Raw genomic sequence first — 16,466 nt, 5'->3', positions numbered from 1 at the left:
CAGAGGCAGGCTGGGAACTTAAATTGGCCCTGTGTTGTAAGCAGTCCAAACTAACAGAAAGCAGGGACAACATAAGTGGCCAGGGACGACAGAATTAGGCAGGGCCAGCAACTCAGTAGTGCAGCACAAGTATACTGCCCCAGCAGAACCAAATACCACAGTGCAGCCTAATACTGCCACAGTATACAACTGTGTCACAATCCTGAGGATGGTAATACAGTTGCCTGCAGGAGGGCACTTACTGCCACCAGCCAGATTCTGATGCTCCTAGCATTATGCAATACTGAGAGCATCAGATCACTAAATACCCAGGCTGCAGCTATGAGGTAGCCCTTTGAGCATCAGCCCACTGGGAACCTTTCCTGTAGGGTTTATGGCCAGTCCGCCCCTGCATTTAATACTTTAAAATATCTTTCTAGCCTTAGAAGCAGCTGATTGACATTGTATGCTGTTATTTAATCTATGATCTACAAGGACACCCAAATCCTTCTCTATAACTGAATCCCCCAGTGTTACATCCCCTAGGACATATGATGCACAAATATTATTACTACCAAGATGCATAACTTCACATTTCTCCACATTAAACCTCATTTGACAAGTTGATGCCCAATCTCTAAAAGGGTCTAGGTCAGCTTGTAGTTTGTGGACATCTTCCATAGACTGTACAGTTCTACACAGCTAAGTGTCATCTGCAAAAATAGAAATGGTACTATTAATCCCATCCTCGATATCAATAATAAATTAATTAAATAATTGGGGACCCAGCACTGAACCTTGGGGTACATCACTTATAACCTGGAACCATTCATAGGAATCATTGACCACAACTCTCTGGACACGGTCCTTCAACCAGTTTTCAGTCCAATTACAAACTGTACTTTCCAAACCTATAGACCTTATTTTACCTATGAACAGTCTATGAGGGACAGTATCAATTGTAAAGGTTATGCCACCACTGTGTCTTGAACTATTTGGCAAATGTGCCTCATTGGGTCACCTATTTTGCCTAGCTACCCCCCTAGGCAAGTTACTTCCCTTATGGACCCAATGTATCTGTATATTACATGGTTAGTCATTTATGAGACTGGTCGACATATCATTAAACATTTCCTCTGCAGTGGTTGTTTCATGAGACAACCCTTGAATAGCAGTTCTGTACTTCTAACACATAAATGATCAAGCAGTATTTCACCTTAAATTAATACTTGAAATGAATAAAAATAGAAATAGATGTTGTGCCCTAGCTTTTCTAAAAGGTAAAAAAATATTTCAAAGGTATTTTTATTCTTTAGCTGCTATGTGCATTGTGCCTGAAAGAGAATATTTCACTGTTTTTTCAAAAATGTCATGTTCTTTCTCTTCTCCTGCCAGCAGCAGCAGACATTCATACAGTCCTTTGTAGTGACCTACAATAGAGTATCATATTATCCTGCTTTTTCATTTGGTTCTTGATGTCGTGTTTTTAGACTTGATCAAATAATTCATTTGCTTTAGTAGAAAAAATGCTATGTTGAGATTTCCCAAAATTAATTTAAAGGTAATTCTTGCGCGGGCATGACAGATGTTCCTAACAATATCTGGAAAGGCTTTGCCTTTGTGAGCTTTGTAACAATGTTCTAATGATAAATTCTGTCCTCTTTCCTGTCACTTTTAGAAGTGAGCATTCCCGCTGCAAGCTAAGAATCAGCGGGAGTGCATCACATAGAGAGCATTGAAATGTGTGTGATCTTTGTTTCAGATGTCACTCGATAGCTGGCCAAACGTATTCATTTAGAAAGAATAAGATGGTATTATATAGAAGCATAATATAGCTCCTGGAAAGTCTTTGCTGTCAGTGATAAAACAAGTCTCATTAAATGTATTCCTGTCGTTAGAGAAAGCTTTAAATAAGTCATACCTATACAGTATTTTGTATATATAAAAATGAGATTTTCTTCCCATAAGCAGGCATCCATATAAGCATTTTTGGGGCACATGGCCACAGGATCAGGAGATAGGTTTATGTAAATACCATTTAGGAGCAAGCCTTTGAGTATTTCTTATTGCATAACGGTATTAGACTATGGGGGTCATTTACTATTCTGAAATACACCTAAATTAGGCGTAGTTCAGGCGCAGATGGCAACTTCTGCCCGCTTACGCCAGGTCTAAAATTGTGGGCGTGGTGTGGATGGGGAAGGGGACAGGCCCGTCTCATTCACCATTTTGTACGCTTAGAAAATGGTCTAAATGTCAGACAGCTAGGAAGCTGTCTTACATTTAGAACTGGTGCCTGCGCCTCTTGATAACTTCGGCAGAACCACCACCGGCAATGGGCCTTTATTGAGATTGGCTTCTAAAACGCTGGTCTTAATAAACGTGGCCCTATGTTCCCACTCTTTGTGGTATTTTGTATGCCATTACACTCAATGGGGTTCATTATTGTCAGTTGGGATCCACTAGAAAAAGGATCTGCCTGAATGCTTTCTGTTATAAACTGGCATCACACCGCTATAGTGTGAATAAAACTTTTTTATATATATATATATATTTATTTATTATCTCCCTGCACCTGATTTCAGGTGTAAAAAAAAAATAAAAAAATGCCACACCTCATGTTTGTGACTTTTTAGACACCAATGCAACAAAACATTGTAGCAAGTGGCATTTTTATGTTGCTCTCATCAGTTTTCCGAAAGAGGACGTGACTAAGGAAGGGAGGGTGTATAGACAGAGGACGCAATAAATGTATCTTCATTTTCGCCAGTTATCTGGTGCAACTAACAAAAATCTATAGCAGCTCTGGGAAATCTATAGCTTCCGGAGGATGCACCTCATGTTTAACGAGGCCTGCACCTCTTCAAATATTAGGCACATCCTCCATCAACGCAGGGGGTATCAATAGTGGTACACAAATCGCCAGTCTTGATAAATATCCCCCTATATGTTATGCGTCTTGAATATCCGTAAACATCTGAGTGTAGACTCAGAAATCTGAGATAAAACATGCCCGATTATATGTGACCTGTGACTGGCTGTAGCAAGAGCAAAGGCCATTTAGAGCTTTTTCTGGAGCCCTTTGCTAGAGTTTGGTTCTTATCGGTTGATTCACAAATAACTTATTGCACATTATGCTCTGTCTGTGCGATAATGATGACAAATTTTCAATTTAATAGATATAGTCTACACAGGTTCTGTATAGATGCATTGTTAGCCCTCTGCTGTTATATCAGTCTATTTTTTTTACCCTAATTCTTAAGTTAAAATTCACTAAATTGAATCACAGAATTCTGGTGACAGAGGTTTGAAGGACTACAATGTACAGTGACTGCACATGCCAAGTCACCTCCCTTACAGTAATGGAAGACTGGGCACCCCTGCCCTTGGGATTGGTAGATAGGCAGGCATATTCACCAATAGCTATACAGTATATTTAACAATAATTATATTTCTGATAATCATTAGTAAACTGTATTTCTATCATGGATAGTAGAAAATAAGCCAAAATGGTAGGGCACAAATATAGACATTACGTTTTGTCAGAGATTTTAATAAATGAAGCCTACAGGAAACGTTATATAATAATAATAATAATATTAACATATTTCTCACCTGTGAAATCCACAGCCAATCCAGCTTTGATGCTCAGGTGGTTCCCAAGGGTCTTTTTTTATTTTTCTGTAACAATGGCATGTCATACAGTACATCCATATGATTACTGCAGCCAATCACTAGCCTCATCCTAGTGTGTACAGCATGTGACCATTGAGGCAAGAGGTTGGCTGAAGTGGTCGCTTGCATATACAGCACATCATTGCTCCAGGAAAATAACAAATGATCGGCCTGGACCACTGGGGCTTACTGCAGCAGTGCTTGTGTATTTTATAGCACTTCCTGTAGATAATTCCATTTATTAAGTCCCTTGAAGTATATATTCACAAGCCCATCAGGTTTCTGTCTTTTTTTGCATTTTTAATTGGATTTACCCATGGTTTTAACCCCAATCAATGGGCTAACCTGTGAGTTGACATCCACAGTGGTTTCCAGCAGTATGTGTGAAAACGGTGCCAAGAAATTATATACATTCGTATTTGGTGCGGTGTGTCATTGGACGAATGGCAGCACAGACTCCCACTGAAAAAAAAATGGAGTTGATTTTTCACAGTCACCCTGAATTTTATGGTGCAGAATCTAGAAAACTCTTTGCTAACCAGGCCTAGTGTAATGTACAAGACTACAAAAGCATTGTTAACTCAACAAAACAAGTATGAGCATTGATGTTCAGTACATAACTTATGACCAGCAACTGTGCATAACAAAAACATACAAACTACTGATGAGCAAATAAATTATACCAATATGCAGTTAATTCCAATTTTCTTGCAATTTATTTAGGATCTAAAAAAATTGCAGACCTAGGATATTCAGACCTATGTGAAATACTCCAGTAAAAATGAGACATGCAAGCCAGTACTTTTTCCAAAAGGATAACAGTACAGTGTGCCCAGTATTATACTTTCTGAATGGGTCATGCAATCTAGTTCTCCTTCCAAAGGAACAAAAGTACTGGATGTCTCAAGAAAAAAAATATCCTGGTTAGCTGAGTGGTCTTGGGGGGAACTCTTGGAGATGCTTATTCTTATTAGGGAGACCAAATATGTATGAGGAATATTGTAGTCCTGCTCAGTCGTTTTGGGAAACATATATGTAAATGTTAGTATCTTGCATCTGCTGGCATCAGATATGCATAGTGTTATTTTCTTTTATGGAATGACAGCTAGTTTGAATTTATTTCCCAGAAACCCAAAGCTATGCAAAATAGCTTTCCTTCTCTCTCTCTCTTGTGCTCATCTTCTAGGACTCTCCTATTTTTTCCTATGAGACTAGAGACACAAAATGACTTTTAAGAAATTCACTTATCTCTAATAAAAATTGCAAAAATTGACTATTTTGATAACATAAGTGTGGCGAAACCAACCTCACCACTGGGTGCTGGAGAAGCCTGGTTGCCAGCCTCTTGCCCTCTCATCAGGATTATGGGCCCTCTCATCAGCCCATGCTAAACTTAAACCCCATGGTGATTTGACTGTGTTTGTGGCATCTGAGCGCTGTTCGGATATATTGAGTGCTCAGATCCAAGCCATCTGGGGATAAGTTGAATGTGGGGTTTCTGTTCAGTTTGATAGGAGTTATGTATTTTTGTGTAGTTTTTCTGTTGTAAATAGAGGTATTTTCTGTACCCAGTTGGCTTACCACACCCAGTTAAGCCAATTATCTCACACAGCCTAACTCTGTAAAAACTGTTTTTGGGCAGAAAAGCCATGCTTCCTTTGTTCACAAAGGACTTTTACTAACTTTTGAACCCCTGGTCTAATTCGTGCCATTTTGGGATATGTTAAATGTCTGTGTTTACTGTAATGGTTGTGACATTGTATATTTAAATAGTGATGTCTGTCCTATTGTCCCAATGTGTGTATTGGTGATTTCCCTTTGTCCTGAGAGATAATTGAATTACTCCTCGGTTGTCTCCAGGACAGAAGACATTGTTTAAAAACTATGTATTCTCCTGCCTGTGATAATTACATCAACCCATTGTGTAAGGTAATTGTATCACAGGCAGAGGGGAGGATTTTGTTTTACTGTATTGTGCGTGTTTATTGGTTGTTTTTACAAAACCCCGTGGGTGGTACTAATGTGTAACAATGTTATATAAGATCAATAAAACGCACAGCTCTGGGTGACCACTGCTTGACCCTCAACACAGAGCCTCGTCTCGTTCTTGGGGGGATTCACTGTATGCTGTTAGAGACTGATTGCTAGGAGTGTAAGCCGCTTGGGTGTGTTGCCTATTCATCTGCTAGCAGCTATTCGTGAGGTTCCGTTCGGAGTTTGGAGCATTTCCTTGTATGCCGTTACATTAAGTAACACAGTAACTACAGAATACTCTGTGAATTACATAAAACAAACTGTGCCAAATAATCTATAAATACTGTAAGAAAAAGTGATGATATGTCAAGGTGTGACCATATGAATACAAGTAGAATCAATCAATGACATAAGCAACAACCACAAAACAGCAAAGAATCACGAAGGGCAGCAGACTACAGTGTTGGGTTCAGTGATCTATAATCCTAGTCTGCCTGTTTTGTTTTGTTTTGCATTTTATCTAAAGCAGGGATGCCCAACCAGTGCCCCACCAACTGTTGCAAAACTACAAGCCCCAGCATGCTTGGACAAACTATAGCTATTACAACATGCTGGGAGTTGTAGCTTTGTAACAGCTGGATGGTCGCAGATGGAGCATCCCTGATCTAAAGCCTTCTTTTTCTACCTATTGTTACTTTTAACAGTTACCAGTCTCAGATTAATCTGTGCATTTTTGAGTGTCTAAAATGATAAAAGCAAAATTCTCAGCACACCTTTACATTATCTTTTGAGCCCCCACCCATAACGCATTTGAATTCTGTGTCTACATAATTGTTCACTACGTAATCTGCTGGACCATGCAGCACTGCCCTGTTTAAGTACTATTCATCAAATATATCGGCTGCCAAAGTTGATTTTGTTCGTCCTTTATCTTTTGATGGAAAAATATGTTTACTAATAAGCTGAGGGTGATACTATGTTTATCATGCATTTTGAGTTTTACGAAAATGTCAGCCTCCTGTATATCTCATTGACTCGTACTGCACAGGTTTTTACTTTATAATAGAACATTGGTTCCATTGATTCCGTGGAAGTCTCACTAGTTTAGTGTACCACAGCAGAGGTGATTGGTGCATGTAAATGTAGCTTTTTCCTCATTTGACAAACAGACAATTATCAAAAAGGAATGGTTCATTACCAATAATGGTATGTATTCATAGTCCTCTCCAAAAAGAGAGAACTATCTTGCACCAGTTCCTAGAAGTGGTTCCCTATGAGTTAAAATCAGACTTTTCAACAAGCCTTGAGATTTGACAAGTGAATATAGTCAAGCCAGCTCTTGATCCGTAGACAGCTTTTCCATAGTACTTGCACGGGCTGGGTGCAATGCTTTGATTGCAGCCTAAGCAGGTTGCTGAATCTCCTTAAAGAGACCAGTCTTTTATGGAGCCTTACTGGAAATACTAACTCCATGGTATGGAGACATATTGGCAATGATCCATTGAAAACAAATATACAAAGAGGTATATCCCAAGAAAGAGAACCATCTCACTAGCACCAACTCTTGGAAGTTGCTCTCTATGAGTCAAAATCAGACTTTCCAACAAGCCTTAGGATTTGACACGGAATATAGCCAAGCCAGATAGCCATCTGTAGACAGTTATTTCAGGGTACATGCTTCTTGTTTGTATGGAGAAGGATTCTGGCTGGCCAGTGTGATACCTTGAATGAAGGGTGCTTAGCCACTTCCAAGAGGTGGTGCTGGCGAGATGGTTCTCTTCCTTAGGCGATACCTCTTTGCATATTTATTTTCCATGGAATATTGCCAATAACCATAGAGTGCTTCTGGTAAAGCTCCATATAGGACTGACCTATTTAACGAGACTGAGCACCCTGCCTAAGCCACAATAACTGCCTGTTTTTAAGGATTGCCAAATATATCACACAGAGTCTGAGGCCAGATGGTGAATTTGGCACATGATTGCACATTTTTGTCTCTATTCATGCTGCCTTCTGGTTGGCTTACTAAGTGACAAAATCATAGTTGTTGCTTGTTTCCAGTTACACACATTTCCCACTAAGCCATGTCCTCTCGGTGAGCAAGATGAAGTGTATAATTTTTTTCTGGCTTCCCTGATTCTATAAATATTTTCAAAATGAGATGCATCAAATTGCTCCAAAATTTGGTGCAATTATACCAGAAATCAGGTGCAGCCACAATAGTAAATGTGGACCATTGTTTGAGATATAGAGATTACTGAACAGCCCCTATCTTGCATATCAAACTAATGTGATTATATGTTTGATTTATATTCCTGCAGATTTATTAATGTTTCTTAGTTAAATGGTTTTTGATCAAGGAAATTTGAATCAAGAAACCCCAAGCTTAGAATCGGTAATAATTGTGAATAAGATTGCTCAGAGAAAATCATATTATTCTGTTTCTTTTAGTAACTAATGCTGCCTCCTGTCTTATATTTGTGTTTATGCATATCTTGCTACTTTCACACTAGCGTTGTTTTAATCTGGCGTTCAATTCCGACACCGGAACTGCCCGCCGGATCCGGAAAAACGTTTGAAAACGGATTACATTTGAATCCTGATCAGGATTTTGATCACAATGAAAAAATGCATTGGAAAAAACGGATCCGCCATTTATGGACTTTAACTTTTTTTTCACATTTTTCGGGTTTAACATGCAAAAGCCGGATCCGTTTTGACTGAACACACAGCGCCAGATCCGGCGTTAATGCAAGTCAATGGGAAAAAGGCCTGATCCGGCGTTCAGTCAAAGTGTTCAGGATTTTTGGCCGGAGGTAAAAATACAACATGCTACGTTTTTCTGAAAAGCCTGATCAGTCAAAAAGACTGAACTGAAGACATCCTGATGCATCCTGAAGGACTGACTCTCCATTCAGAATGCATGGGGATAAAACTGATCAGTTCTTTTCCGGAGATGAGCCCCTAGGACGGAACTCAGCGCCGGAAAAGAAAAACGCTAGTGTGAAAGTACCCTTAAGACTTATTTCTTAGACAAAGCGTCTCAAGTCACAGTGTTCTCAGTACATTGCTCTAATAACATTTGTAGCCACAATTTTCTATGCATTTCTAACTGTATTGCTCCAGCTAGTGTCCACAGAATACAACCAACCACAATTCTGGCCACAGTACACTCATATTATTGACCATAATACCTGTAGTACATTACTACCTACAGACTCTCTTACTGAATTTCCACAGAATATCAAAATGTTCTTTTGGCCCCATAAATGTGTAACACTGTAATTCTTATTCTGAAGCTACTAACTAACTTTCTCAGCATTCAAGGAAGAGAATTCTGGGGTTAATAACTTCTATCATGATAGAAGGGTAATTGGGGGGGTAGGGGGCGCTTTATTTACACACCTGGCCTGTGCTATTTAACCTTTAGGGTACATCTGTCAAGGCCTGCATATTCAAACAGTTAAGTGTAATGCTTGTTAATCCAACACTCTATATACATTACTAAAATATTTAGAATGCACCTGTCATAATAGTCTAGTAAATAACAATTGAACTAACAATAGGGGTAGGTTAGATAACAACATTGACAATTGACAACTTGCAGTTCCTAACATTTTACTATGTACAATTTAAAGGGGTTGTCCAAGTTATGAAAAAAAAAATATATATATATATATAGCACTATAAATTTAATGGGCAGCAAATATATAAGCTAAGCAAGTTTTAGGTAAAAATAAAATAAAATCCATTTCCTCATGTCTCTGGTTCTCTTCTGGTCCTTTGTTTAAATGTAATAACAACAATCTCTGCCCCTCCCCCTGCTCTGCAAAAGGAGTGAATAATTCTGCCTTGAGTGACATGTCTGACTGATGGGAGACTCAGCAGCATGTTGTATTCGTAGGATTACAAGTCCCAGCTGTACAATGACACTGCTGATACACACAGGATCTTCTCCCTACCTATTCTTGTGCAATGCTCTGCAAAACTCCTTTGTCAGCTTCTGTGCCCAGTATTTTTCTCCTCACTGCCTGCAGCTACTCAGTAAAGCCTTCAGCCCTGAGTCTGTGCAGCTGAAGGGGTTAATGTTTTAGCTCAAGAATGCAGGTAGAGAGCAATATGCAGCAGCGCAGTGCAGGGGGCATGGACAGCAAAGTGACCTCTCAAGTACAGAGACATAGCTGCTCTCTTAGGCTTGTGCACAAAACATCATCGGAGCAGGGAGTGAGGCTGACATCACAGGTCATATGACCCTCAGTGAAATCTGAGAAAGGAGCAACTACAGATGCAGTAAGTGCACGATAAAGGTGTTACATTTGATTAGTTAGAAACATGCAAAGAACAAAAAAATAACTTGGACAACCCCTTTAAGACGTTTGTTATCAAAACTGTCTAACAGAAAATTTGGCCTCCTTGCCTACAAAAACAAAACACAGGTCAGCTTTAAAGGGGTTGTGTTACTTCAGCAAATGGCATTCATTATGTAGAAAAAGTTAATATAAGCCACTTATGAATGTACTGCAATTATCTATGTTTCCTCCTTTGCTGGCTGAATTAATTTTTCCATCACATTATAAACTGCTTGTTTCCATGGTTATGACCACCCTGCAATTGATCAGCAAAGGCCGCGCTTGCACACCATAGGAAAAAGCACCAACTTATGTGCGCTCCCGCAGTCTCTGCCACCAGAGAGGCCAGAACTTTTTCCAATAGTGTGAAAGCATAGCCACCGCTGCTGGATTGCAGGGTGATCATAACCATGGAAACGAGCAGTGTACAATGTGATGGAAAAATTAATCCAGCCAGCGAAAGAATCAATATTGATAATAAAAATACATTATTAAGTGCCTTGTATTAACTTCCTCTACATAATAAATGCCACTTGCTAGAGTGACATAACCCCTTAAGTTTCCAGAGCAGTATAACAAATAAAAGCTAAGGAAACAGGGTCATTATATAAAATAACCATTTCTATCATTATAATTAAATGTTTCTTCTTTTTTTTCCTTAGGAGGATGCTCGTCTTGAACACAATGAGCATTTCTGTTTTCTTCTTAATATACTGTCTTCTTATTGCATCATCAGTAAACTCAGCATCTGAATCATTATTGTTGGGATCATGTAAAGATGTGTGTTTATGTGAAGAAAAAGATGGTTCTTTATTAATGAATTGTGAAGAAAAGGATATCACAACATTGTCAGAAATAGAAGCACCTCCATCTCAATACTTAGAAATCAATCTTTTGAACAATGGTTTGTATAAACTACACATCAATGAGTTTTCAGATTTTAATCACTTAATATCATTACACCTTGGCTTTAATAATATTGTGGAGATTGAACCCGGGGCTTTCAATGACCTTCATATGCTTAAGAAACTGCATATTAATCACAACTCACTGGAAATATTACGAGAAAACACTTTTTCAGGACTAGAAAACTTGGAATTTCTTCAAGCAGATAACAATTTTATCACCACAATTGAAGCAAATACATTTAGCAAAGTTAACAGGTTAAAAGTTCTTATCCTCAATGACAATGCTATTCATTTCTTACCTCCAAATATTTTTCGTTTTGTGCCCTTGACACACTTGGACCTACGAGGAAACCAGTTGCAAAATCTTCCTTACGTTGGACTTTTAGAGCACATTGGAAGAATTATTGAGCTTCAGTTAGACGATAATAGATGGGTTTGCAACTGTGACTTATTACAACTAAAAATATGGCTTGAAAATATGCCTAGACAATCTACAATAGGTGATGTGGTCTGCTTTAACCCTCCTGATCTGAAAGGAAGTATTCTTCGAAAATTAAAGAAAGAAATGTTCTGTATCACAACTCCTAGTAGTGATCTAGATGAACCTTCAGTACCATTGTCTTTGTTAGGTACAGCATCAATAAATGATGGCCGTTTACCAACTAAGATAACTTCACTTCCAAAAAATCCAACAAAGGAAACATTTGTTCTCACAAAAGCAGCAACCATTCCTCCAGGTATATATTGCCCAATCCCATGCCACTGTTCTAGTTACAGTGTATCTGGGAATTTGATACACTGTCAAGAGCAAAATATTGAAAGTATATCGGACCTGGAATCTTTACCGCTAAATCCAAGGAAGCTAATTTTGGCTGGAAACATTATCCACAGGATTTATAAATCAGATTTTACAGAATATGGCACCTTAGAGATGCTTCACTTAGGTAATAATCTGATTGAATTGATTCAAGAACAGTCGTTCCAAAATTTGACCAAGTTACAGAAATTATATTTAAATGGAAATCATCTGAGAAGTTTGAACTCTGGCATATTCATTGGCTTGTTGAGCATTGAATACTTGTATCTTGAGTATAATGCTATCAGTGAAATCTCATCTGGAACTTTTTCTGTAATGCCAAAACTGAAGGTGCTTTATTTAAATAACAACCTTCTAAAAACATTACCAGAATATATATTTTCTGGAGTTCCATTATCAAAACTCAATCTAAAGTCTAACCAATTTGTAAACATTCCTTTAAGAACAGTTTTGGAGGAGCTGGCTTTGTTGACTCAAATTGATTTACAAGAAAATCCTTGGGACTGTACGTGCAATTTAACTGGTCTTCAGAAATGGATACAAATATATAAAATGGCTATTATAAGTGATGTTTTTTGTCACTCTCCTAAAAAACTAGCAAATATGGACCTGAAAACCCTTGATAAAGAAGACCTTTGTCCGGAATTAAAAAATGATCAAGCACTGCCAACACAATTAAGTTTGAATAGTCTTATACCAACATCAACAAGTGCTAGTAATGTTGATAGCATATTGAAATCACTTTCCGATTACATACCACTGTCGGTTTTAATACTTGGACTTCTAATTATCTTAATCACTGCTGTGCTATGTTCTGCTGGGATAATAGTTCTGGTCTTGCACAGGAAACGACAATACAAAAAGAAAGAAGAAAATGAACAAATCAGAGAAAGTAGCCCTGTTCATATTCGGTACAGTATGTATGGCCATAAGACAACACATCATATGACAGAAAGGCCAGGTTCAGTTCTGTGTGAGCAAAGGATAGCAAATCCAGTAGTTCAAGTATATCAGACCCCACCATTTACACCAAAACATGTAGAGCAAAGTCAGGTGGATGAAAACGAGCTCAGTGACCCAAAGAAAATAACTAGTAACCTAATAGAAAATGATAGTAATTCACTGCAAGACACTTCAAATATAAAGTTCAATGATCCATCAGCAGAGTTTTTGTCTTTTCAGGATGCAAGTTATCTTTACAGAAATCTCATTGAAAAAGAGAGACAAATGCAACAGCTTGGCATTGCTGAATATCTTAGAAAAAATATTGCTCATTTGCAACCAGATTTAGAGACTCGTTACCCTGGAACTCATGAAGAGGTAAAATTGATGGAAGCACTTATGTACACAAGGCCAAGGAAAGTAGTGGTAGAGCAAACCAAAAATGAATATTTCGAGCTCAAAGCTAATCTCCATTCAGAACCTGACTACCTTGAAGTTCTGGAGCAACAGGCGTGATCTTTACAATATAGAACATTAGACACTGAATCGAGAACTTGAGCGTAACTGCTATGGTAATATGAAGTGCCTTACTGAATTGTCTTAAGTAACGGATATTTCTGTAGAAACTCAGGGATGAATGGATTTCTGGAGATGTAATTGAGTTTTAATTAAATATTGTATGCTAGAAAGCTTTGTAAATATATGGTTGATTTAATGTGCATAAAATGTTATTTATACTTTATAAAGGACAAAATATAATTTAAAAAGCCCTTTCAAAACCATGATTAATTTTTATTCCACTTCCCAATATCTTAATATCCTTTATTAAGTACACGGCAGTTGAAGTTGCAGGCTTATTGCCATATAAAAGAAAAGGTTATTGTAAGGACAAGGGGCAGAATATTATATCACCTTGTAACTTCGGACTCCAATAACTGCCTAAAAGGGGTGTTTCATGTAAAGTACAGCCTTGCCAATGACCTTTCAGTAAAGGACACTTTCAGCTCTTATTACTGTCAGAGATGAAAAATATGATTTCACCCTACCCCACCCCAAGTTTAGTATAGTAATTTGCAGGGTTGTACTGTATACATGCTAACAAGTTGTGATACACGTCAGGGAAATGTGCAATCTGAAGCAAAGTTCTTACATTGCATCATGGATAGTAAATCCTTACCAACAGAGACACTCATGGGAAAGAAGAGTGGAGCCTAAGAGAGTACCATTGACACTTTGTTCTGGAGATTAAAGGGAGCTTCAATACCCAGACCCTACTAACACTGTATTCTGACACTATCTTAGGCTACTTTCACACTTGCGGCAGAGTGATCCGGCAAGCAGTTCCGTCGCCGGAACTGCCTGCCGGATCAGGCAATCTGCATGCAACCTGACAGCATTTGTAGACGGATCCGGATGCGGGTCTGTCTCACAAATGCATTGCAAGAACGGATCAGTCTGTCCGTTTGTCATACTGACAAACGGATCAGTTTCTATTTTTTTCACATTTTTAAAGGTCTGCGCATGCGCAGACCGGAAAGAACGGATCCGGCATTCCGGTATTTTGAATGCCGGATCCAGCACTAATACATGCCTGTGGAAAAAAATGCCGGCATTCAGGCAAGTGTTCAGTTTTTTTGGCCGGAGATAAAACCGTAGCATGCTGCGGTATTATCTCCATCCTGATCAGTCAAAAAGACCTAACTGATGATGCATCCTGAACGGATTGCTCTCCATTCAGAATGCATGGGGATAAAACTGATCAGTTATTTTCCGGTATAGAGCCCCTAGGACGAATCTCTATGCCGGAAAAGAAAAACACTAGTGTGAAAGTACCCTTAACTATGATATGACAGAATATAGGAATTGTGCACATAAGTATACACTGCCCTTCAAATGGATCTTCCGGTACAGATAGAAGAGAGGTGAATCTGTCTTTTACCACCATGGTGTGTGATACCACAGTGTGCTATTTTACAATGACTACAGACTATTTTACACCATAATCATACATTTCACCCATATATATATAGTTAGCCACTGTTATTTTGACCGGCTTAAGTCTACTTTCACACTTGCGTTCGGGGTTCCGCTTGTGAGTTCCGTTTGAAGGCTCTCACAAGCGGCCCCGAACGGATCCGTACTGCCCCAATGCATTCTGAATGGATGCGGATCCGCTCAGAATGCATCAGTTTGGCATCGTTTGGCTTCCGTTCCGCTCAGCAGGCGGACACCCGAACGCAGCTTGCAGCGTTTTCGTGTCCGCCTGGCCGTGCGGAGCCAAACGGATCCATCCAGACTTACAATACAAGTCAATGGGGATGGATCCGTTTGATGTTGACACAATATGGTGCAATTGCAAACGGCTTCGTCCTCCATTGACTTTCAATGTAAAGTCAGGAGTCCCTATTAATATACTATCAGATCGGAGTTTTCTCCAATCTGATGGTATATTTTAACTTGAAGCGTCCCCATCACCACGCCTCTATGTTAGAATATACCATCGGATTTGAGTTAGATCGTGAAACTCAGATCCGACAGTATATTCTAACACAGAGGCGTTCCCATGGTGATGGGTACGCTTCAAGTTAGAATATACTAAAAGAACTGTGTACATGACTGCCCCCTCTTGCCTGGCAGGGGGGCAGACCCCCCCTCCCTCCCCTGTATTTAACTCATTGGTGGCCAGTGCGGGCTCCCCTCCCTCCCTCCCCTGTATTTAACTCATTGGTGGCCAGTGCGGCGGCCCCCCTCCCTCCCTCCCCTGTATTTAACTCATTGGTGGCCAGTGCGGCCGGCCCCCCCTCCCTCCCTCCCCTATATTTAACTCATTGGTGGCCAGTGCGGCCGGCCCCCCTCCCTCCCCCCTGTTTTTAACTCATTAGTGGCCAGTGCGGCCGGCCCCCCTCCCCCCCCTGTTTTTAACTCATTTGTGGCCAGTGCGGCCGGCCCCCCTCCCTCCCCCCTGTTTTTAACTCATTGGTGGCCAGTGCGGCCAGCCCCCCCTCCCCCCCAATTAAAATGACCGACCCCCCATCATTGGTGGCAGCGGAGAGTTCCGATTGGAATCCCAGTTTAATCGCTGGGGCTCCAATCGGTAACCATGGCAACCAGGACTCTACTGCATTCTGTTACTTAGCAATTTTAGAAGTATTATACTTACCTGCGATGTCTGTGACTGGCCCAGCGCTCCTCCTACCGGTAAGTGAAAGGTCTGTGCGGCGCATTGCTTATAGCACAGACCTTTCACTTACCAGTAGGAGGAGCGCCCAGCCGGTCACAGACATCGCAGGTAAATATAATGCTTCTAAAATTGCTAAGTAACCATGGCAGCCAGGAATGCAGTAGCTTCCTGGTTGCCATGGTTACCGATCGGAGTCCCATCGATTAAACTGGGACTCCGATGGGAACTCTCAGCACTGGCCACCAATGAGTTAAATATAGGGGAGGGAGGGGGGCCGGCCGAACTGGCCACCAATGAGTTAAATACAGGGGAGGGAGGGAGGGGGGGTCTGCCCCCTGCTGCCTGGCAACACCTGCCAGGCAGCAGGGGGCAGTCATGTACACAGTTCTTTTAGTATATTCTAACTTGAAGCGTCCCCATCACCATGGGAACGCTTCTGTGTTTGAATATACTGTCGGATCTGAGTTTTCACAAAGTAAAAAATCAGATCTGAAAAAAACAGTTATGCAGACGGATCCGTTCTGAACAGACACCAGATTATAGGAGCGGATCCGTCTGTACAGACACCAGACGGATCCGCTCCGAACACAAGTGTGAAAGTAGCCTAACATGTTAACGCAACAAAAACACATTACAGTAAT

At 40.0% G+C, this 16,466-nt stretch overlaps 1 protein-coding gene across 2 annotated transcripts in view; it reads left to right on the top strand.

Annotated features, from left to right (window-relative positions):
* The window catches only part of SLITRK6 (SLIT and NTRK like family member 6), a 56,726-nt gene extending 42,664 nt beyond the window's left edge, over positions 1–14,062 (top strand). For both annotated transcript variants that reach the window (XM_040425318.1, XM_040425319.1), the window contains one exon: positions 10,640–14,062. In XM_040425318.1, coding sequence (XP_040281252.1) covers positions 10,644–13,160 — 2,517 coding nt within the window. In that variant the 5' untranslated portion in view covers positions 10,640–10,643 and the 3' untranslated portion in view covers positions 13,161–14,062. The remainder of the gene's footprint in view (positions 1–10,639) is intronic.
* Positions 14,063–16,466: the final 2,404 nt, after the last annotated feature.

The sequence above is a fragment of the Bufo bufo genome, chromosome 3, assembly GCF_905171765.1.
Source record: "Bufo bufo chromosome 3, aBufBuf1.1, whole genome shotgun sequence".
NCBI lineage: Eukaryota > Metazoa > Chordata > Amphibia > Anura > Bufonidae > Bufo > Bufo bufo.
Note: the sequence above shows the minus strand (reverse complement) of the source record. Positions and strands in the feature narration are given on the sequence as shown.